Genomic DNA, 22067 nt, shown 5'->3' on the forward strand with positions numbered 1-22067 from the left:
CTGTAAACTGGTCATCTCTGTAGACCCATCGCAAGACTCACTGGTTGATGCTTATTTATAAATCCCTCTTAGGCCTCACTCCCCCCTATCTGAGATATCTACTGTAGCCCTCATCCTCCACATACAACACCCATTCTGCCAGTCACATTCTGTTAAAGATCCCCAAAGCACACACATCCCTGGGTCACTCGTCTTTTCAGTTCACTGCAGCTAGCGACTGGAACGAGCTGCGACAAACACTCAAACTGAACAGTTTTATCTCAATCTCTTCATTCAAAGACCTTCTTGCCCTTTGTGCAGTTGTCTGTGCCCAATAATGTTTATACCATGTTTTGTGCTGCTACCATGTTGTGCTGCTGCCATGTTGTGTTGCTACCATGTTGTTGTCATGTTGTGTTGCTGCGTTGTCATGTGTCGCTGCCTTACTACGTTGTTGTCTTAGGTCTCTCTTTATGTAGTGTTGTCTCTCTTGTCGTGATGAGTTTTTTGTCCTATATTTTTATTTAATTTATTTTTATTTTTAATCCCAGCATCCTTCCCCACAGGAGGCCTTTTGGTACGCTGTCATTGTAAATAAGAATGGGTTCTTAACTGACTTGCCTCATTAAATAAAGGTTAAATAAAAAAATTGTGGGCAAACTTATCAAGCAATAAGAAGTGGAATAACTGAACCAGTTACATGTTTCAGGAAACATGACTTGCTTATATGGTTTAATCTTTCAGGATTTTATTCCAAATTCCAATGTCTATAGGACTTTGTGCCAATTTGATTTAATGGAAAATAACAATGGATGTGTCCAAATGGCACCCCATTCCCTACATACTGCACAACTTTGACAAGAGCCCTATGGGCCCGGCAACGCCCAGGGGACTAGTATTCTACGCCAGGCTGGAACAAGACAGCAATCAGGCAAAAGCAGCAGCTTTCCGAGAGGGAGGCTAAATCCCAATTCAAATGGCAGATAAAGGAGTGGCTGATTAAATCAACGTATACGGCAGATGGGGCACGGAGAGCAGCGTTTGACACACCGTATGGGAGCTAGTTGAAATCCCCCTGCTAATTTCAGGGGACGTTAGTTCAAATTAAACCAGGGGCATGTTCATTAGGGAATACCGTAGCGGGAATGTATTGTTTCGGTTGGATCTGATGGTTGGACCATAGTGCGAGCAACCGAAGTGTAGGTTTGATTCCCACATATTTACTGAATGTGTGAACTGTAAATCCCGTTCATAAATTACTGTGAATGATGATTCATCAGAAGACAAGCCAACAGACGTGGAGGATGTTTGATCACACAGCCCTACCCACAACACTGACGGAGTGAGTGATTGTGTGTGCGAGCGCGCCACTAAAGCGGAAAGGTAGATGACCTCTCAAAAGGGACACTCGAGAATTTCATCAACGTTATCATGAACTTCGCTAATTGACTTTTAGATAGGCACAGATGCTTTCTCCGTCACTGTTCTGGGAACATCACCGTTCATCAACTAACATAACATACACGAAAACACACGAGGTTCTATCATCCACTTCTATAGAGTACATTCCCTGTGATGGCTAGCAGCCATCCATATTCAAATTCAACACATATACTCCACTACCTGAAATAACCTTCTCTGCCAGAGAGTGAGATGGCTCAGTGATTAAGGGGGTAGAAATAGACAGTTACACATGTGGGCTTTACCCACTTCAACTCACACAGAATAAGAGTTTATGTCCCAAAACCAGAAAAGGGAATTGGATTCTATTTTTCTTTGCAGTGAACACCATCCACAACCGTAGGACTATCAGCTTTTACGTCAGACCAGCGTTATAATCCCTCCAGTTATAGCCGAAGCTGGAAAGCGGAGAAATTTCAAGCACGGCGAAACGCATTTAATTTGGATTTTAGCTCGTCTTTTCAGTTCGCTGCAGCTAGCGACTGGAACGAGCTGCAACAAACTCTCAAACTGAACAGTTTCATCTCAATCTCTCCATTCAAAGACTCAAGCATGGACACTCTTACTGACAGTTGTGGCTGCTTTGCGCGATGTATTGGTGTCTCTACCTTCTTGCCCTTTGTGCTGTTGTCTGTGCCCAATAATGTTTGTATCATGTTTTGTGCTGCTACCATGTTGTTGTCATGTTGTGTTGCTGCCATGCTGTGTTGTCATGTGTCGCTGCCTTACTATGTTGTTGTCTTAGGTCTCTCTTTATGTAGTGTTGTCTCTCTTGTCGTGATGAGTTTTTTGTCCTATAATTTTATTTATTTTTATTTTTAATCCCAGCATCTTTCCCCACAGGAGGCCTTTTGGTATGCTGTCATTGTAAATAAGAATTGGTTCTTAACTGACTTTCCTCATTAAATAAAGGTTAAATAAAAAAATTGTGGGCAAACTGATCAAGCAATAAGAAGTGGAATAAATGAACCAGTTACATGTTTCAGGAAACATGACTTGCTTATATGGTTTAATCTGTTAGGATTTTATTCCAAGTTCCAATGTCTTTAGGACTTTGTGCCATTTTGGTTCAATGGAAAATAACAATGGATGGTGTCGCAAATGGCACCTCATTCCCTACATACTGCACAACATTTGACAAGAGCCCTATGGGCCCGGGTCAAAAATAGTGCGCTATACAGGGGACAGGATGCTATTTGGGACACAGACAATAGCTTTTCATGTGATCTAGTTTGTAGTTTGACCAACATTACAATAATGATGTAACTCCAACATTTGAATAACGCCTGTTTTTGATTAGAAAGGGTGTTAGGCTCTATGTTAGATATATGACTTTCTCAACGCACACAATAGCCCTGTATGGCTTCATAAAGCTCTAGCTCAGAACAGCACATCCACAAATAAAGTCATGTTACGCAATACCTGTGGCCCTCTTTTCAGAAGTAAACAATTGGCATGGGTCGGACTCAAGCTCTCAGCCGTGTGTTTGATAAGAGTGCTGGATGTAGTTTCATCTTCAGTCTGTCAACGGATCTCAAGATCTCAGATCGTTTCAGCGCAGGGTAACAAAAAGTGGATTCAGGATGATAAAATGAAAATGCCCTCATTATGATTTGCATGGTCACACTCAAAATTGATTTCTCGTTCTCCACATCACTTTAAACTTCTATGCTTATAAAAGTGATTCAATTAGTTCTCAGGCAGTCTCTTGTCAGGCGTTTATTGTAGACACAACTCCATCATAAATATGACATGGTTGTTATCGATGGAGGCTTGATCGGTACTGTTGATATTTGCCCTACATTACTTGAATGAATGCTTTTGGATCCTGCAAATATTTGGATGCCTCTTCAGCCCTGTTTTATTTGGCCAATATTTTCATTATTTCATATTTGGTCTCCTCTCTGAGCTGATACAGGCCTTGCTTAATTTTCAAGCTGTTAAGGTTAAGGTTTAGTCTGTGTTGGGGAAATATGATCCTAGGCCAGCGTTTAGGTGCACCCTCCCCCCGGAGCAGGAAAATCACTGACCTACATGAGTTGTATTTATTTCTGAGGGAAATCTTTCAAAGCAATGAACTGTGTGAATGAAACCAAATCATGAACAGTAATGTCCTAGTGACATCTGCTGGTTAACTTGAGTCAATACATGGAGATGGGGACCTACACCTTCCTTCATGGTTTCAGCCGAGGTGTAAACAGCAACATACTGCTAAATTCTATGTTCACCATTCAAGTCCAAGGTTCTAATCCATACACTTGTCATCTCCCGTCTGGACTACTGCAACTCTCTGTTGGCTGGACTCCCCACATTTGCTATCAAACCCCTGCAATTTATCCAGAACACCGTAGCTCGCCTGGTGTTCAACCTTCTCAAGTTCTCCCATGTCACCCCGCTCCTCCGCACACTCAGTTGCCGGAGAGGAAGGAAACCGCTCAGGGATTTCACCATGAGCCAATAGTGACTTTATAACACTTACAGAGTTTAATGGCTGTGATAGGATATCACTGAGGATGGATCAATAATATTGTAGTTACTATACAATACTAACCTAAATGACCGAGTGGAAAAAAAAGGAAGCTTGTTCATGTTTTCACTTTGTGATTAAGGGGTATTGGGTAAAAATAAAATAATATATTTAATCCATTTTTCAATTCAGGCTGTAACATGACAGAATGTGGAATAAGTCAAGGGGTATAAATACTTTCTCAATGCACTATAAGTGGTGTTCACATTTCAAGCTCAGGAAAGAAACTTAATACATATATGAATTTAGTGTGAATTATTCACAACATTGTGTCAATAGACTTTTCAGAATCATACTTTACTATGATAGGCTTCCCGAGGCAGGTTTCTCTATACAGTTGGTTTAATAATTGTAATAATAATAATTCATGACATTTGTAAAGCGCTTTTCATTATACAGAACAATATCAAAGTGCATGAGTTTTTCCCCTGGGCAATCAGGGAAATGTTCTCATTCCACCGTGGGTGTAAGCCATTTGCAAATAAAACACATTCCTCACTATCTCTCCCTCAATGTTTTTTAAAACAGGACTGTTTGTGTCTGAAATAGCACCAAGAGAAATATTACCAAGAGTGCACAACTGTCTTGAAACTTTGATGGTTGAGTCAATGAGATGAGATTTGGAAGGAAGGCCTCGAGACAGTTCGATCATGTGTAACATATTTGGGTTTACATTCGCTTTACTTAAAATGCCTCCTTCACAGAGACAGGGGTCTTTTTGTTGTTGGCCCACTATTTTCATGCTTAAAAAAAGATACCAGAATAACCTAGAAAATAATTCTGGAAATTATAACGTTTCACCCTGAGCACAGTTTCCCCCCATAAAGAACCTATTAATGGAAAAAAAAATCTAACAATATCAGTGAGGACAGCTGGAAAGATTAAGTTGAGAGAGAGGGACGCTGTGTGAATAAGTAAGGATTGACTGTCAAAACGCCTGACACAAAAAAATTTATGGTCCTTCTCTGGGTCCTTCTGGCAGCCGAGGTGGCCTTTGCAGTTCCTTGTTATTGGTCGTTTTTCCTTCACTTCCTGTAGTTTTGACACAACAGCAGCGTGCTAGCAGCAGTTAGCACTTAGCAGAAATTTCACTTGTAAATTCCCCGTAGTATTCAGCTTACGATGTCGGAAAACATGTCTGCCGAGGTGGAGCGATCAGAAAGATCTGATGGCAAACTTGTGAAGATGGAGATTGACTACAGTTCAACTGTAGATACACGTCTACCGGAGTGTGCTGAAATGGCAAAAGTAAGTTGAGTATGAATGAGGCCAGCGCTGGCTGAGTCATGGTGCATCACGAATGTTAGCAGAATGGCTAGCTAGCTAACTTGTTAGCAAATAAAGTGCTGTTTGTAATAATAGGCAACATTGCAACTGTATTGCAACAAAGTATCACACATATTGAGTTGATTTACTTGTCGGGTAAGTTATACATCTCGATTAGTTAGCTAGGTAACGTTAGCTACGGTAATTGTTTTCGTCAGGTAACTTCTCTAGCTAACGTTACCAACAGACTCTACTAGTACAGTATCTTCGCTCTTGGTGTTATGTTATGCTTACTAGCCGGTTTGGTCGTTTCAGTTGGATTGTATACTAATTTATCAACCAACTACTAACGTAGGTACCACAGTTATTGTTTTTCGAAGACCCCGCTACTTTTTGCTAAAAATATACAAACGTTATAGCTTGCTGGTGAAGTTTTTCAGTTTTAATCATGTGTCAAAGCTGACAGAAATTTGTTAACATCTTTGGCTTTCCCGAATCAGACTCTGATCAGCAATGACTTTATGAATGATACAGTTTTCATTACTTTTTTTGGTCATCCATCTCATAATTTGATCATGTGTGGTCTTTTTAAATGGATCTTTATAAAAATTGTCTGTCATTTGTCCTGACTGTAAGCTTGATCTGCTCTGCTTTTCTAGGAAGGTCGGCTGCAGGAGGCCGTTGAAAGCCTCTTGTCGCTGGAGAAGCAAACGAGGACTGTGAGTGTGAATTCATTCATTTCTAATTAAACATCATACTCCATTGAGATTAAACAATATAAATGATCATACTCCTCTGACTAATCACATAGTTATCTTTGAGTAACGTTGTTCTCTTTTTATCCATCTGCACAGGCTTCTGATATGGTGTCAACCTCCAGAATCCTGGTGGCCGTTGTGCAGATGTGCTATGAAGCGAAGGACATGGACGCCCTAAATGAAAACATCATGCTGCTCTCTAAAAGGAGGAGTCAGCTCAAAGGGGTGAGAGTTGGGGCTCCTTCTTTGAAGGGATACTAAGAGAAGGTAAAACATTTGAGGCAGGGGTGTATTAATTAGTGCAAGCAGTTGCCAAAACATTTTGCAACAGAAAATTGCTTGCAACGCAACAAACAAATTTAATGAAGGTCCCTCCTCGTTTTTGTTCTGTTTGCCAACATTTGGTTTATCGTGAATACACCTCAGGTATGCACCAGTAGGTTACGGTGCTTTGCCATCAAAACAATGTTTTCTTCGTGTCCTTTTATGTGTTCCAAGACAAAGTAAAGTGTTGCCTGATGTTAGCTCTTTCGATATATGACCTTCTCTTTTGCTTTGTTTCTCTATTCTCAGGCTGTTGCTAAGATGGTGCAAGAATGTTACAAGTATGTAGATACCGTGACTGACCTGACTGTTAAGCTGAGACTCATTGACACACTACGCACAGTGACCGCTGGCAAGGTGCGTGGTGTCATGAACTTTCTCTGATTATCCTTACTTGGATCATCCTAAAATGACATTAAGATGATGCCACCAATCATGCATATTCAGATAGCATAAAACAATTAATAAAACAATTATTTTACTTTTGTGGGTCCAAGTCATGTCCCCATGCAATTCAAATGCGCTAACGGCTTTGTTTCCCTCACTCAGATCTATGTGGAGATTGAGCGGGCCAGGCTGACCAAAACATTGGCAAACATCAAGGAGCAGCATGGTGAGGTCAAAGAGGCCGCAGCAATCCTCCAAGAGCTGCAGGTAAGGGGTTTTCACAATTCACAAAGAGGTTTCAACCATCCATGTTGCATGAAGCTATTGGACTTACTGGACTGAATCTTCAGACAGAAGTGCAGAACTCAAACTGGCGGCCAAATCCCGTGACATCAAATAAAAGGAAAAAAGATAATAATATTCAACTTCATATTCATCATCTCCAGCACCACCCCAACATCAACATGTGTGAAAATGGCACGTTTCTTTGTTTGGTAGTACAAAAGATGGAAGAAAAGTGTTTCCAATGACATAATTGGTGTGCATTGTGTGATTTTTCAACCAATTATGAGTAGGCATTGTCATTGGAAACACTTTTCTTCCATTTTTTTTACTACAAAACATAGAAACTCGACATTTTCACATGTTGGGGTGGTGCTGGAGATGATGAAAAATAAGTTGAAAACTGCGAAATTTCCTTTTTCATAATTTCAGTGAAAGTTGGCTGAGACACCATAAATAATCAAAATAAAAACTTGTGAAGTGTTGTGCCCTCCAGGACCACTACAACAGTTGTTCACAAACCATTCTTCTCCCGATCCAGGCTGATGTTGCACAGCTGGGCCGTGTTCGCGAAATGGGAGTGGTATTAACTGAACTTGCCGAATGAGAAATGTTTTGCTATGACGTGCCCTAATGAACATGACCCAGGGCAAGAGTATAACATTCTGCCTCTGACAGCATGCACTCTTTCACCCTACAGGTGGAGACATACGGCTCCATGGAGAAGAAAGAGAAGGTGGAGTTCATCCTGGAGCAAATGAGGCTGTGCATCGCCGTCAAGGACTACATCCGCACCCAGATCATTAGCAAGAAGATCAATACCAAGTTCTTTACAGAGGACGGCACTGAGGTGAGAGAAAAGAGTTTATTCAGGCTAGGTGTTATGATATGGCCTCCCTCCCAAATGGCACCCTGTTCTCAAGAGTGCACTGCTTTTGACCAGCGCCCATAGGGGTCTGGGTATGCTATGTAGGGAATAGTGTGCCATTTGTGGTTTTGTCTATTGGGGTGGAGGAGGAACTACCTAAACATTCAATGTTCCAATCAAAACGTTCACTTTCGTTTCCTATTTTGGAACAGTTTGACAGAAAACAATATTTCCCTCAAAATATTGAAGTCATATTTTTATTTTCCGCTGTTTGAAAAAAATGACTGTTTTTGGCGGTCTAATCTGCTCCTGATGAAGAAACATAGCAGTTAAGAACCAAGCTGCAATATTTTTAACCATTTACGTCATTATTTTTCCTTAGGAGTCGAAGCTGAAGTATTACAATCTGATGATCCAAGTAGACCAGCACGAGGGATCCTACTTGTCCATCTGCAAACACTACCGTGCCATCTACGATACCCCCTGCATTCTGGAGGATAGCTCCAAATGGCAACAGGTAAACACTGGTCTCAGAATAATGTATTTTTTTTTTTTTTTTTATGCTTCAGCTGTACATTTGTTGTTTCTGAAAGAAAATATTGCTCTTACAGCAGGACTTAGTAGGAGAGGGTGTTAGTGAGTGTACTGCACACTGACTGGCGAAAATGGAACTAACATTGGGTCTGGCTTCACAGGGCACTAAGACGTTACAGGTTGCACCTTTTTAAAATGCATAATGATACAACGCTAATGTTCTTTCCTGTTCCAGGCTCTGAAAAGTGTTGTTCTGTACGTGATACTGGCTCCCTACGACAACGAGCAGTCCGACCTGGTGCACAGAATCAATGAAGACAAGAAATTGGAAGAAATACCCAAATACAAGTAAGACATTTAAATCACATTATTTTCCTGTGATCTCATTTCTCCCCTCAAATACCAAGAATGTAAACTAGCTTCGATGGTTAATTCCTTAAAATTTTCAATGGTATAACACATTATTTCTCATCAGCAATGCCCAAATATTCCTCATCAGAAGAATGTAACCTGAAGATGATTCATTCATAATAATCTTAGCATTCAATACTGTTTCACAATATTCCTCATCATCCAACGCTGTGACACAGTAATTAACTATATATTCTCGAAGGTACCATATAACCTAGCCAATTCCCAGTGGTGAAACCTAGCTAAGCTACCAACTGCACATGCTTGATCTTTGTGGTACGGTGAAATCTAGGCTAAACTCTGGTGCCTCAACTACATATCATTGTGGGGTGGTGCTTTTGCTGTGCTGTGGTTCGTCTCATTGTGGTTTCCCTCTTACCTCTCCCTCCAGGGACCTCCTGAAGCAGTTCACCACCATGGAGCTGATGCGTTGGGCCTCCCTGGTGGAGGATTATGGGAAGGAGCTGAGGGAGGGCTCCCCCGACAGCCCGGCCACCGACGTTTTCAACTGCTCAGAGGAGGGCGAAAAGAGGTGGAAGGAACTCAAGAATAGAGTGGTGGAGCATGTAAGTAATTTATGGAACTGCTTTCATGGAATATCTATAGAGAGAATATCACAGTTACCTTAGTGGGATAGTTTGTTTTAGTAAAGGTTCTGTGGTGGGATCACAATGCTGTCTCGTTGGAACATGGTTGCGGAACAATTATCTGGGAACGTCCCTTTCCCATCTAGAATACTTTCACGTAATTGGTATTTTTGATTCAAGCTATGTTATGTTGCACCGTTGCTTATTTTTTTTTGTTTTACTTATCTCCTTTTAGAATATAAGAATTATGGCCAAATATTACACGAGGATCACAATGAAGAGGATGGCTGGCCTCCTGGACCTCTCCATAGATGTAAGCACCACCAATCTACTCTTTACATCTGTTACATTTTTGACAGGGGATGGGATTCTTACTGGTCCTCAACCCTAATGAATGCAACCTTAAAGGATAGTTTCCCCTCCAAAATAAGGTTTAAACTAAGGTGCAGCTCCGTATGGTGCGTCTCTGTTCACGCCAGGGGATCTGAACAAGGAGTTAACGACTTCGGTGAAACTTCACATGATTGTTGCCTTTCTGTTTTCGTGTGTTGCACTTGCATTCAATCGCATCTATGAATCGCATGGTTATGCGCAGTGTTGACGTCAAGTTTTGTTGGTCGTATGTACGGGATACACCGTCCAACGAAATGCTTAGGCAATAACCGAGGACACGGATGGTTCCTAATGTTGTGAGATTACCTCTGGTGTTTACAGAACAACAGGTGCTGTGAGATTACCTCTGGTGTTTACAGAACAACAGGTGCTGTGAGATTACCTCTGGTGTTTACAGAACAACAGGTGCTGTGAGATTACCTCTGGTGTTTACAGAACAACAGGTGCTGTGAGATTACCTCTGGTGTTTACAGAACAACAGGTGCTGTGAGATTACCTCTGGTGTTTACAGAACAACAGGTGCTGTGAGATTAGGAAGTCAGAACCGGCTGAGACAAAGCAATTGTAACAGTAGAGCAAAGGAATGTATGAAAGCCTATATTCTTATTTTAAATATAAGTAGTTCTGTCCCTGTGCTGTACTTGTCTACTAATGTTATGTATTATGTCATGATTTCTATTTTGTGTGGACCCTAGGAAGAGCAGCTGCTGCTTTAGCTAAATACTACATACTAGAGATTTTCATACCTTAAAGGTCAAATCAAAGGTAGACTTTGAGATATGACGTAATGTACAAAGTAAACAGCATAGCGGGTCAATTTCCGCAATAACTAAGCATTTTAAGTGCAAGGCTAAACTTCACTGCCGTTTTGGTCCCATTGCTACCACGCTGTAACGGTGTGAAGAGAACCCATGCGCAGATACTGTGTGAGAGCGAGGTCTTCCATCTCGCTCATCGCAATATATGCGGTGCTCCTCATGGCAACTTAATTTTTGCTGAGTGGTTGACAGTTGAGCTCAATCCATATTCTCAACTTGATATTGGAGTGTGAAAACCATGTTTTGTTGAGTTATCTATAGAAGTACTATAGTACCCTCAATGAAATGTGTGATTTTGTTATTGATGGTCTTTTGAAGACACAGATTCTAACATCTCTAATATCTCTTGCAGGAGTCTGAGGAGTTCCTCTCCAACCTGGTGGTGAACAAGACCATCTACGCCAAGGTGGACAGGCTAGCTGGGATCATCAACTTCCAGAGGCCGAAGGACCCCAACGACCTGCTCAACGACTGGTCCCACAAACTGAACTCCCTCATGTCCCTGGTCAACAAAACCACACATCTCATCGCCAAAGAGGAGATGATCCACAACATGCAGTGATGAGGACCGAGTGCATTGTTTTCTTTTTTTTCTTCTTCTTTACTTTATTGAGTTTTTCTGAATTTACATTGATGAAATAACTGTTATTCCAATGTCAACTGCCCACATTTTTGGAATAACAAATATCACATACCACATGCAAAGTTGAAGCATTTACAATAAACAAGTCTTACCATATGTTACTATCGCTCGTCCCACTGATGTAAGACGAATTACACTGTTTAGAGTGGTCTCCCAATTTTATCTTCCACAATTTGAGCATGTACTTTGTTCTAGAACCTAGACCACAGAGGGGCATGTAAATGTAAATGTTTTCTCTCCTGTTCCAACTCTCTTTTTCATGTAACTGTTTTAAGGGATTTAGTGTTAAAGCATTTGCGTGCAACTTGCTTTATTAAAACATTTGCTGTGAGTTCTTGATGTCTTTTTTTATTTTTTATTTTTATATCTACTTCGCAATGTAAACACTTCTCACATGGCATAATGGATATTATTTTGTTGAGTATTGTAACAGAATGTGATTATTATGGAGTTTTATTTAACTGTTGTCAGAACAAGTTAAGAATACTTGTTTTAAAAGCTGTGAAAGGCAAACCTGACAGGTGCAGCTTTTTGTTGTTGGTTTGAAAGGTTCTGGATCCTCTAGCTATCTAGTGATGACTAAATGTTACAGGTGGCACTAAATCAAGACTTATTTTTGTGAGCTTATTTATTATATTGACCATTTCTACCTTACTGTGTAGTTATATCCATATGAAAATAGAACTGTAGCAGTTATATAAAAGCAAAGACAATGGGATATTATGTAGAAATAAAATTCAAATGTAGTTATGTACGATTACACATCTTTCTATTGTTTTAATTATCCAAATCATCTATACATCAAAATATCTATGAAAATTGTCCAGATAGTAGCTGAAATGAGGTGGACAAAATACAACACACAATGTTTTATTGATGTAATACTGTTATATAATTTACAGTGCTCAGCAAGGTGAACCCTGGAAACTGGTTTATGCAATTATCTCGGGAAATGTATGAAAACTGGTATAATAACTTGCTTTAAAGACTGGTATATGACTTGGTTAGAAGTTCACAATGGTCAAACCCCAACCTACACCAAAAAGACCCAAATCCCCTCAACCTTCAGATTAGCTTTTTCCCACTATCCTTTGCGATGGACTGACAAGTGGATCCAAGATGGCGTAGAAAGTAAAGCTAGGTAAGTGTAGACTTCCTATTTTCAGTCCTTTCAGTTGTCTTTTTCAGTGGCAAGGACACCGACATGACTCCCATCTGTAACACATTCTGAGAGTAATGAAGGTATACAATTCATGCCGCGACCACAATGTAATGTCATGTCACTTCTATACGTCTAAAAACCGAGCCAAAATTACAGGCCCGTGCAATATCGCTAACGATAGCTCGGAAACGTTAGTTGTGTATCCATTCTGCATACGTTTTGGTCAGCATGCTAGCCAGATGGCTAACGTTAGCAAGCTAGTTTGGTGCCAAAACCAAAGCGAAGGGCCCTATTTGGCTGACGTGCAAACTGCTGTCGACAGCACCATTTTCTCACTATGTATTCATGATGAATTTAACGACAATTATTATGGAACTGTTTTGTGTTTTTTCCTCGTAATATTGTTGTAAATTATGTGCCAATGGTATTGGTTACTATCGCTCACTGAGTCTACAGTCTCATCACAAAATTATTGCTAGCCCACCCAGCTAGCAAAATGATTTGCTAATCTAATTTCTTTGTTTTTAAAGTTAGAAGCAATACATTTCCATGGTTCAAATTCCTCCTATATTTTATCACGTTGCACACCAATATGTCACAATAGATAGCTGAATGCCTTGATACAAGCTAATGTGAGCTAACTAGCTAGATCACGCCACACGACTATTGCACTGTGGTCCTACCAAACATGCGAGCGAACTCGAAGCCAGCCACAGTTAGCGGGTGCTTGTACCGTGTTGTTTTAGCTAATACCGACGATGGACGAGTTAATCGTTAACGTTAGTGGCTCGCCAACAGACATGGTACATCTATTAACTGACCCGGAATCTAAAAATAGACTGTTTTTATTTTATTTTAATATTTGTATTAGTCTATAGGAGTGCCTTTTTTTGGAGCGATCATGCGGAATAGGGCATTGTGTTCTGATCAAATTTGCCATTAGGTAAACACTAGCTAAACCATAGCGATGTAGTAACTAGCTAGCTAACAGCCTAAAAATGTCGCCCCTGGATTCATCTTTGTTTATCTGAAATGATGCGTTTCATTTGACATTAATGACTCTTCTGGCCATTACTTGCAAGCCACATGGTTGTCATTTTGCTCTTACAAACTGCCATAGATAGCATGCTCATGTCATGTCTTTGGTTGTCTCAATTTCTTGTCTATTGACCAATCCATAATAGTACTAAAGTTCAAGCTAATAGACATAAAGATGCCAAACAAAAAGTGTTGGCCTATATTTGGGTCATCAAATATGTATTTGCATTCCAACGTGATGTGAGTGATATTTCCACAACAGTAGTTGTAGCATTTCCTAAAATGCTTTGAATACTCTGGAAACCTGCCTCTGAACCTTGGCCTTATCTGAGGTATTCCTTACAAGATAATGTTACACACACATTCTGGGGGGTGGTGTTGGTTTAGGTTAGGACTTATGGCATGACTAAAATATAGCCTAAGTCACCTAGCTTATACACTCATCTTGGTCATTGTGAGGGAATTGAAATATGTGTGATTCACTTTGTGGAAACTATATTAGACACTGAGTGGGGTGTCCACCCACTTTGCCTAAAGTGGGTGAAAATGTGCTTCCTTATTTTATACCAAGACACATCTGATTCTTCAAGTTCAGAATTGTTCAGTTGGTCTTTCTCCAACGTATCATTAACATTATATCCAAAAAGTTGAAAATGCTACATATCATGTGTCAAATTCGATATCTATCTTGCCTCGTTTCATTTCCTCCAGATTTGAGAAGAAAGATGACGAGTTCAACAGTGAGCCTGTCAGTTTGCCTTAATTCTCGCACAGCATCCAGCCTAGCAGACACAATGCAATTTTCATTGATTTAGTCACCCTAGGATACAAGGGTTAAAACTCCATTAACATTTGAACGGATTATGATAGAGACCGGAGGTTTGGGCTATAACAAACACAATTAACATATTATTTTACCGATTGGTCAAAATATGCATTTTTGATTGGACACCCTACACTGAGAGCTGCCTCAGTCAATGATGGTCATAAACAAAGACTAGCCCCACTTGTGCTAAAGTAGAGGTGGTGTTGTAATAGGCTACTGTCCTTAGATATAACTGCTGTGGCGTAGTGTGTTTCTTCACTATGAAAGAACCATATCAAACCCCGATAAGGAGAAATAGAGCCTTTTCTGTTTTTAGTCAAAGCAGAGGCTATCTGAAACAGGGACGACCCCTCACCACAGACACTGCGTGTCCGGTTTTACATTTAGGCCTCCATGTACCTCCCAATGTCTGGCTGTCACTACAGTCACTGGACAGAATCCAGGCTGTGTCACATCCAGGCGCGATTGGGAGTCCGTAGGGCGGTGTACAATTGCCCCGGGTTTGGCCGGGGTAGGACGTCATTGTAAGTAAGAATTTGTACGGAACTAACTTGCCCAGTTAAAGGTAAAATGTAGTTAAGTGCATGAAAACAGATTGTTGCCCATCAGCTTGTCACCCCCCCCTTCCTCTTCCCAGCTTTTTGTCATTGCACTCTGTTGTGGGATGGTAGCGTGCTTTTCTATTCGAGACATTGTATCCCTTGAATCCCTGGATTCCATGGCCAGGCTCAGCTCTGTGCTGTGATTAACGCTAGAGGACACCTCCCTCTCTGCAGAGGACAGATGCCACCACAAGTGTTAACAGCCGCAAGTGTCCAGTAGTAAACTCGACTGCCCCTATTGCCTGTAGTTGTGCCTATAGGCCTATTAGGTTCGGAAATACTCAAGTGTCACCGGTGGACAGGCTATTTCTAATTGATTTTGGGTACATTTTGCACAGCAAGTGTAGTCCACTCAATGCCCCTGTTGCCTGTGTGCATATAGCTTAGGCTTATTAGGTGCAGAAATACTTGTGTCACCTGTAGACAGCATACATTAGTACCCAATGCCGCAGCTGCACACATTTTGTTCTATTGATTTAAGTGCCATTGATGGGTCCTTCCTTTGCTAGCCATTCAATTGTGGTTCAACACCGCCAATGGATAACTCCAGTTGACTCGAGTGGCATTTTGGCTCCTATATGTTACTATGAAAAAACCTGCCTAAAACAAGCTTGTCAATTGACTTGAGCTTTTATTTTTGAGTCAAATGTATTGAAATGCCTTGGTAAACAACTACGCCTCTATATAGACCTACTACCACAGAGGAAATACTGCTCGGCCTCTCAGCACATTTGTTATGACATCAAAAAAGGATGTGGTTCTTGTTTCAGGGAACCCCACATAGAGCTTTTTCTCAGACCATATTCCAGGCTGTATCACAACCGGCAGTGATTGGGAGTCCAATAGGGCGGTGCGCAATTGGCCCAGCATCGTTAGGGTTTGGCCGGGGGAGGCCGTCATTGTGAATAAGAATTTGTTCTTCACTGACTTGCCTAGTAACATAAAAAATATCAGTTGCTTTTTAGGCTAGTACACTGGTTTTCAAACCTCTCCTCGTGGACCCCCAGACAATTTTGTTGTAGGCTTGAACCAGCTCCCCTGATTTACCTATTCTAAGGCTTGATGATTAGTTGACAAGTGGGATCCGGTGTGCTAGCTGTGGAACAGTTAAAATATTTGACTACTATACTTGAAAAGCCTAAACTTTTAATCACTTACAAAATTGTTGTCACTATGAAATTATGAATACATAGCCTAGAATGCTGTGGCATTGTAAGTATTGCACACCACCTCTGCAATGCCGGGTGTACCCTAGACCCGACATTTTCAAAATCCTAACATCGTTGAGCCTCGCGTTAAACAACCGTCTTTCCTGTAGCTTTTTTTTTGTCTTGCCAACGTAATGGTGCGCGCACTAAACAATGTGGCACAGCACAGACGAGCCACACTGTACAAGATTCTTCAGTTGGTCGTGAGGATTCTCGATACCACTCTGTTTTACGGAAGACAATGTGATGTGATTTAGATTGTGAACTTAGCTAGAACAAGCTGTGGCGCAAAGCAGCCTCAGACGTTTTCAGTCAGACATTCGCCCTTGCCATACAGTTGAAATCTTATCTAGCCAACATTTTTTTAATTGAATATTATTTATTGTGAACTTCAGAACTGTAACGATTTGAAGCTTTGGTTAAAGGGAAGTACAAATGCATACTAGTAGTCATCTCTCCTGCTTGAGAGTCTACACATTCTTGATGCAAAACAACGTCATCTCACCGGCTTCTTCTCTGGCGAGTTCTCATTGGCTATTACTATTCACCGTTCTTAACATTTGGCGTTGCACATCTCACATTCCAAGAGCATTGCAGATTTTGTCAAGCATGTTTGAGAATATAGGGACGTATGGGACTGCTCAAAGACAGTAGTCCTCAAATTGCATCTCTGACCTGCTCATTAAATGAGCGTCAGTGACGACCGCACAGCCCAAGTAGGGGATTTTGTCTCTGATCTCAAACTTTCTTGGACAGTGTAAGATTGTCATACCGACCTTGAGCCATCCCAGGATATTCTGTAATATTCGCACTGAACACAAATGTTCAAACCTCTGTAATCCGAAGGTTAGCAATTCAAACAAGTACATGTAAAATCCCATAGAGATTGCCAACGAGCGCATTGCTGCCCTACAGCTTAATTTACAAGGCTCTGGTCTCGTTGTTGTGTGCTTGTAAACAGACCGGTAAGAAGAATTGTGACGGGTGAAATGAAGAATGCGATCTTTATCTCCTAACGTATTGCACAAATTGACTGCAGGTATTTACTTAAAAAGTAGCTGCAAATATTCAAATGTATAAAATAAAAAAATCCTAAGAAATAGTTTAAACAGTATTGAAAAAAACATCCCATGGCTATTTCCAAATAAGGTATACCGCCCATGCCTAGTGTACACCCGGCTTAGGAACCTGTAGGACTAACTTAGGTTTGTCGTGCCACACGTGACTACTTATTTTTAGCTCTGAGGAGAATATAGGTCTATGAACCAACACAGCTGGATTCCAAGATATTTCAACTCGTCAAAGCAAGTGTCTACAAATAGACCTACCAGCCCACTACCCCAAGTACCCCATCACAGAAATAGCATTGCCCCCCCTGTCTCTCACTCCGGGGTAAAAGTTCCACTAGGTACAGATCTAGATACAACTTCCTCTCCCCCAATCCTTACCTTTACAATTGGTGGGGAAAATGCTACAACTGACCCACGATCGGTGTCTAGGTGCAACTTAAACCCCCTTTTTCTCTTTCTGTCTCCAGACATTCTGTCCCTGAGTCATGGCGGACAGGAGAGCGGAGAAGTCATGTGAAGAAGCCAGCGGATCGTTAGCCAGGCGGGAGTACGAGGTGGCGGTGAGCCACTGCACAGATGCGCTGCTGGCCCTCGGCCCCCCGGCCCCTCCCAGCCCTGGAACCCCCACATCCAACCCCCCAACGACACGGTTACCCCCCTCCGCAGCCGCGCCCTGCTCTACAGGATAGCCGCCCTGCTACAGCTGGTGAGGCGTCAGACTGATCCGGGATGCACACCTTTCGACCCACTCCCTCAGTGTGACCCACATATGGGTTTGAATTTAAGTGTGTTCAAGTAAAGTGTCATAAGCCCATCTTGACTTGGATTTGTTTTCTGAGAACCAGATAAAACGACCAAGGTCCCACCTCCTTTCATTTCTCTGCCTCTAACTGCACTGTTATCTCCTTCTAGCACTAAAATTATACCCCACTACTTAAGCCTCACGATTATAGACACTGCTTAAGTACTATAATTATATTGCGAGTGACTCTGCTCTGAGTAGCAAAGATATCTGTTCTGGGCTCTTATCTAAGACTCAGTCAGGACCTCTGTCATATAAAACCCACCTTTACGAGGACAGTCATTCTGCTGCTTTGACTTTCTGTTTACTTGTTTTCTTTCCACCACCAGAAAAACTATGATCAAGCAGATGAAGACTGCAAACATGGTGAGTTGGTGGAGTACTTATCATAGTGAAGACATAACCCATTGTATTGAAGTCCCATCCCCAGGTTACAGTCATATACCAACTATAGACTTGGCTAGAGGATGCACTTGCCATAAAGCCTGTTTTTGCATGGGCAGTAGCATGGAGTGCTTTCACCATTTTAAAACTCGTAGAAGATGACATTGACTACTTAAAAAAAATGAGGTGCCGATATGTATTTTGATTCTCTATGTTTTGCGATTTGAATACAATGATTTTATTGCGGTTCGATGTTCCAAACATATTGTTAAGCCTATGTCAGCTGCAGAGAGACGAGAGAGCATGAGAAAATGAGTTTTGATCCGTTAGGGAAATTTGTTTTCAGCACTTTTATTTCTCTATTAAAAAAAAGATGGAAAACAAGCTATGAAGGAAAAATACTGGAGGTTTGGTGCAGCCTACTAGCGCAAACCTTTGTATTGAAATATTGTTAAACCAATACGATATCGTCAAATAATAGTCCTATATATAAAAAAAAAGACCATTTCAAATGGATATAGCCCTAATTGGAATTTACCCAGAGCTATTGTGGCAAAGACGCCCTCTATCCAACTATGTAACACAGTCCTACTCAACAGACCATAAGTTTTTATTGGCAATTGGTAATCTCAGAAAGTTTCATTGCTATTAAAATCATTCTTGACATGATGATATACTAAACAAAAGTTCAGGGTTAGAAACAGGTCAACATTTTGGGTAAATGTCAGTGCTGAGGTTCATGCTCAAGTTAGTGAAAACTTACAAGACAAGTGGTTTTGCATAACATCAGCTGTCGTAGCCGCGTGGAGCGGGACTTCTGCACACCATGCCTGCTTCAGTAGCTAGCTTTGCCCATGTCAAGACAAGCAGTTAGAATAACATTGGTGGTCATAGCCCTGTGTCGCAGGACTTTACCACACCACGCCTGCAGCTATGCCCATGTCATGTGACTTGGGTGGAGAGAATGCTGTTCGATGTGATGGGAGTGAGTACACTTTCCATGCAATGTAGTGCGGTGCGATCATGCACAGTAATGTTCCCTGTCGTCCTGTTTGTGTGTGTTGTAGTTCTGGCCGAGGAGCTGGCCAAGGGAGACGGGTCGTTTCAGGCCAGCCTGCGCTGCATGCTGCTGGACGGCAGCCTGCACGAAGTGGCTGGCCTCCTCTCCAAGTCCCTGTTTGGGGAGCCTCTGGTAACACTTGCTCCCGACCTTACTTCACTGTTAACCCTGCTTCTTCAACACCTACACCATCTTTTTCACCCCCCTAGTTCACCACCTCCTCTTTCTCCCTCTGTTATTTTCCCCCACACCCTTTTCTCCTCCTTTTCCACCCTCCCCTTTCCACCTCCCCCTCTTTCTCCTTCTGACTTTTCCTCCTTTTCACCCCTCTTCTCCCTTCACCTCCTTTTTCCTTCTCTTCCATTTAGCTCCTTTTTCCTCCACCACCTCCTCCTATAACTGATCTATGGAGACAAACACAGCCATTTAGCTCTGAGAGCAGCTGGAACATTTGGTTCCTTTGACTTTTCCAGGAAATGTCCTCTGGGTTTTTTTATGAAGCAGGTTCTCTCAGCACAGAGGAAGTGTTCATGTTGACTGTTGAATCGATATGCTTTTAAGGGTTTGTAGCTGTGTTATTCTCCAGCCTCTTTACATGGGGGTAAATGTCAGAAAATAGCAAAATACTAGTGTTGCATATCTCAATTAACTTGGAAAAAAAGTAATTCCTAAAATATCAATAACTTTTTACATTAACAGGCAGTGCCCAAGTGACCGTTTCAATGTTGTGATTTATTTTTAAGTGTGTGATGCCCTGTTCTGGTGTCAGGAAACAAGCTTGATTCTCACACTTTCCCTTAAAACTCCCAACAGCAGATAACTTTCAACAGTGAAACGCGAAGCCTGAACACTCTGGTGTCTTATCTGGCAACCAAAAAGCATAGATATGAAGTCCGTTATTTTTCTCAAGTTGACTAGAACCAGGGAGAAACAAACATGCTGCTGCATTAAGTATAAGAATCATAAGCGGCAGTCACATAACCATTTTGACCAGCCTGTGAACAGATTTGGTTTTCGGATGAACAAATGTGTTATTCAGAGAATTTATGTATCGAGTAATATTTTGTATTGACCAGTGACTCTGCCAAGTCTCTTTAATTGATATAGTCTAAAATCCTTTTGGATATGCTTGCTGATACTGTATGTGTTGTAATGTATTTCCTGTACCTTCTCTTCTTCTTCTTCAGAATGGCATCGTCACAAAGGACTTAACTAGATTAAAAATGCTTCTCTCAGAAATTGAAGTAAGTGTTTGTGAGGTGGTCTTGACTTGTGTTTCTGAGTATTGATTATATTTGAAAGTGAATGACACTGCAGATTTATCACCCGTTGCAGTACTCAAGGTCAACTAATTGTTTGAGTGGACATTAAACGTTATTGTCTTATGAATACAATACATTCTCTTTCTCACAGGCCATTCGTAGCGAAATGGCTACAGAATATACAGACGACAACGAGGAAGGTGAGCAAGTCGTCATCGCCGGGTGGGGGGGGGATGTATATATATTTGAAAGCGTTTTATATATGTCAATTGGATTTCACAGCTTGTGCTCAACACAGTCAGGCTCAATGCTCAGATTTGCTTCGATAAGGAAGGCTCTTATTTAACGCCTGGTTGCAGGATATCGAAAGACCAAGCCTTTAGAATTGGGATTTCATTTTCACTTTGACTCAAGTCTCAAAAGCTTGACTCCAAAGTCCATATGTAGGTGCTTATTTACTGTGTGAGTGGGATGTTTTGTTGATGCAGTTATGTCTTTGTGGTCAGAAGAACGGGATGGATGGCAGTTTCGCCCCCCGCCTAGAGGAGTTACCAGCAGTGAGGAGTACACGCTGTGTAAAAGGTAATGCTGTCATGCGTTGCTGACTATGTTATACCGGTGGCGTAAGACCATAGTTCATGTAACATATTACAAGACTAGTTTAACAAGTAATTGGCATGTTGTATGCAATCACTTTGTCACATTTGTACAGTGAGTGGCCTACAATTAAAGCCAATTTTATTGCACCGGCATTATGTCCCCCTGCTGCAAACATGGGCTTGCTTTACAAGCAATAAACATTGTATTTGTGCTTGTTACCTAGCTGAGTAACCGACACAGTTTTTCAGTGTTGGTTCAGAGGGTGAGGCCCTTTTGGCTTTTGGTCTTTGGGGGTTGGATTCCCGGACACTATTGGAAATGAGAACCACGTAACAAGTTGACGCCACCCGGTTGAATGTCCTGTTGTCCTCGCCGTGCTCCTCCAGGTTTCTGGAGCAGGGCCTGTGTCGCTACGGTGCCCAGTGCACGTCGGCCCACTCCCGGGAGGAGCTGATGGAGTGGCAGAAGCGCTACGCCTCGCGCCTCATCCGCCTCAAGCAGCAGCAGGAGAGCAAGCACTTCACCGAGAACTACATGGAGGCGCTCATCGAGAAGTGGATGAACTCTCTCTCCCCTGAGAAAGTGGTGAGTCAACCCCTAGTCTAGTCGCTTGGCCTATGGCCTTAATAGACTAGTGTTAAAATACACCCTCCCCTACTGGAAGTAATCACTGATTTTTTTAACGAGTGGAGGATCGGCCGAGAAGCTGTTTGCTTGGGTCTTCAAATGCGTTAACACGAGCTCCCTTCCTCGGAGTAATCACTGATCTAACCCAAATCGAGAGGTGGTCAGATCAGGGGTTAGTACTTCAAGGA

The 22067-nt window shown here is 41.6% G+C and overlaps 2 protein-coding genes across 2 annotated transcripts in view; both read left to right on the top strand.

The window, feature by feature from the left end:
- Window positions 1-4997: 4997 nt before the first annotated feature.
- Window positions 4998-11569, top strand: LOC135522466 (26S proteasome non-ATPase regulatory subunit 12-like). The gene is made up of 11 exons (XM_064948752.1): window positions 4998-5215; window positions 5893-5952; window positions 6088-6216; window positions 6565-6672; window positions 6865-6969; window positions 7685-7834; window positions 8235-8369; window positions 8622-8734; window positions 9189-9363; window positions 9620-9697; window positions 10948-11569. The coding sequence occupies exons 1-11, from the start codon at window positions 5090-5092 to the stop codon at window positions 11155-11157; spliced, it is 1389 nt and encodes a 462-aa protein (XP_064804824.1). The 5' UTR covers window positions 4998-5089; the 3' UTR covers window positions 11158-11569.
- Window positions 11570-12333: 764 nt separating this feature from the next.
- The window catches only part of LOC135522469 (probable helicase with zinc finger domain), a 55061-nt gene continuing 45327 nt past the window's right edge, over window positions 12334-22067 (top strand). The window contains 9 exon segments of the mRNA XM_064948765.1: window positions 12334-12379; window positions 17612-17773; window positions 17776-17850; window positions 18276-18312; window positions 19398-19522; window positions 20578-20634; window positions 20804-20852; window positions 21159-21234; window positions 21639-21837. Of these exon segments, the coding sequence (XP_064804837.1) occupies window positions 17630-17773; window positions 17776-17850; window positions 18276-18312; window positions 19398-19522; window positions 20578-20634; window positions 20804-20852; window positions 21159-21234; window positions 21639-21837 (762 nt within the window). The 5' untranslated portion in view covers window positions 12334-12379; window positions 17612-17629.

Source organism: Oncorhynchus masou, chromosome 4, assembly GCF_036934945.1.
Source record: "Oncorhynchus masou masou isolate Uvic2021 chromosome 4, UVic_Omas_1.1, whole genome shotgun sequence".
In the NCBI taxonomy this organism is placed as follows: Eukaryota; Metazoa; Chordata; class Actinopteri; order Salmoniformes; family Salmonidae; genus Oncorhynchus; species Oncorhynchus masou.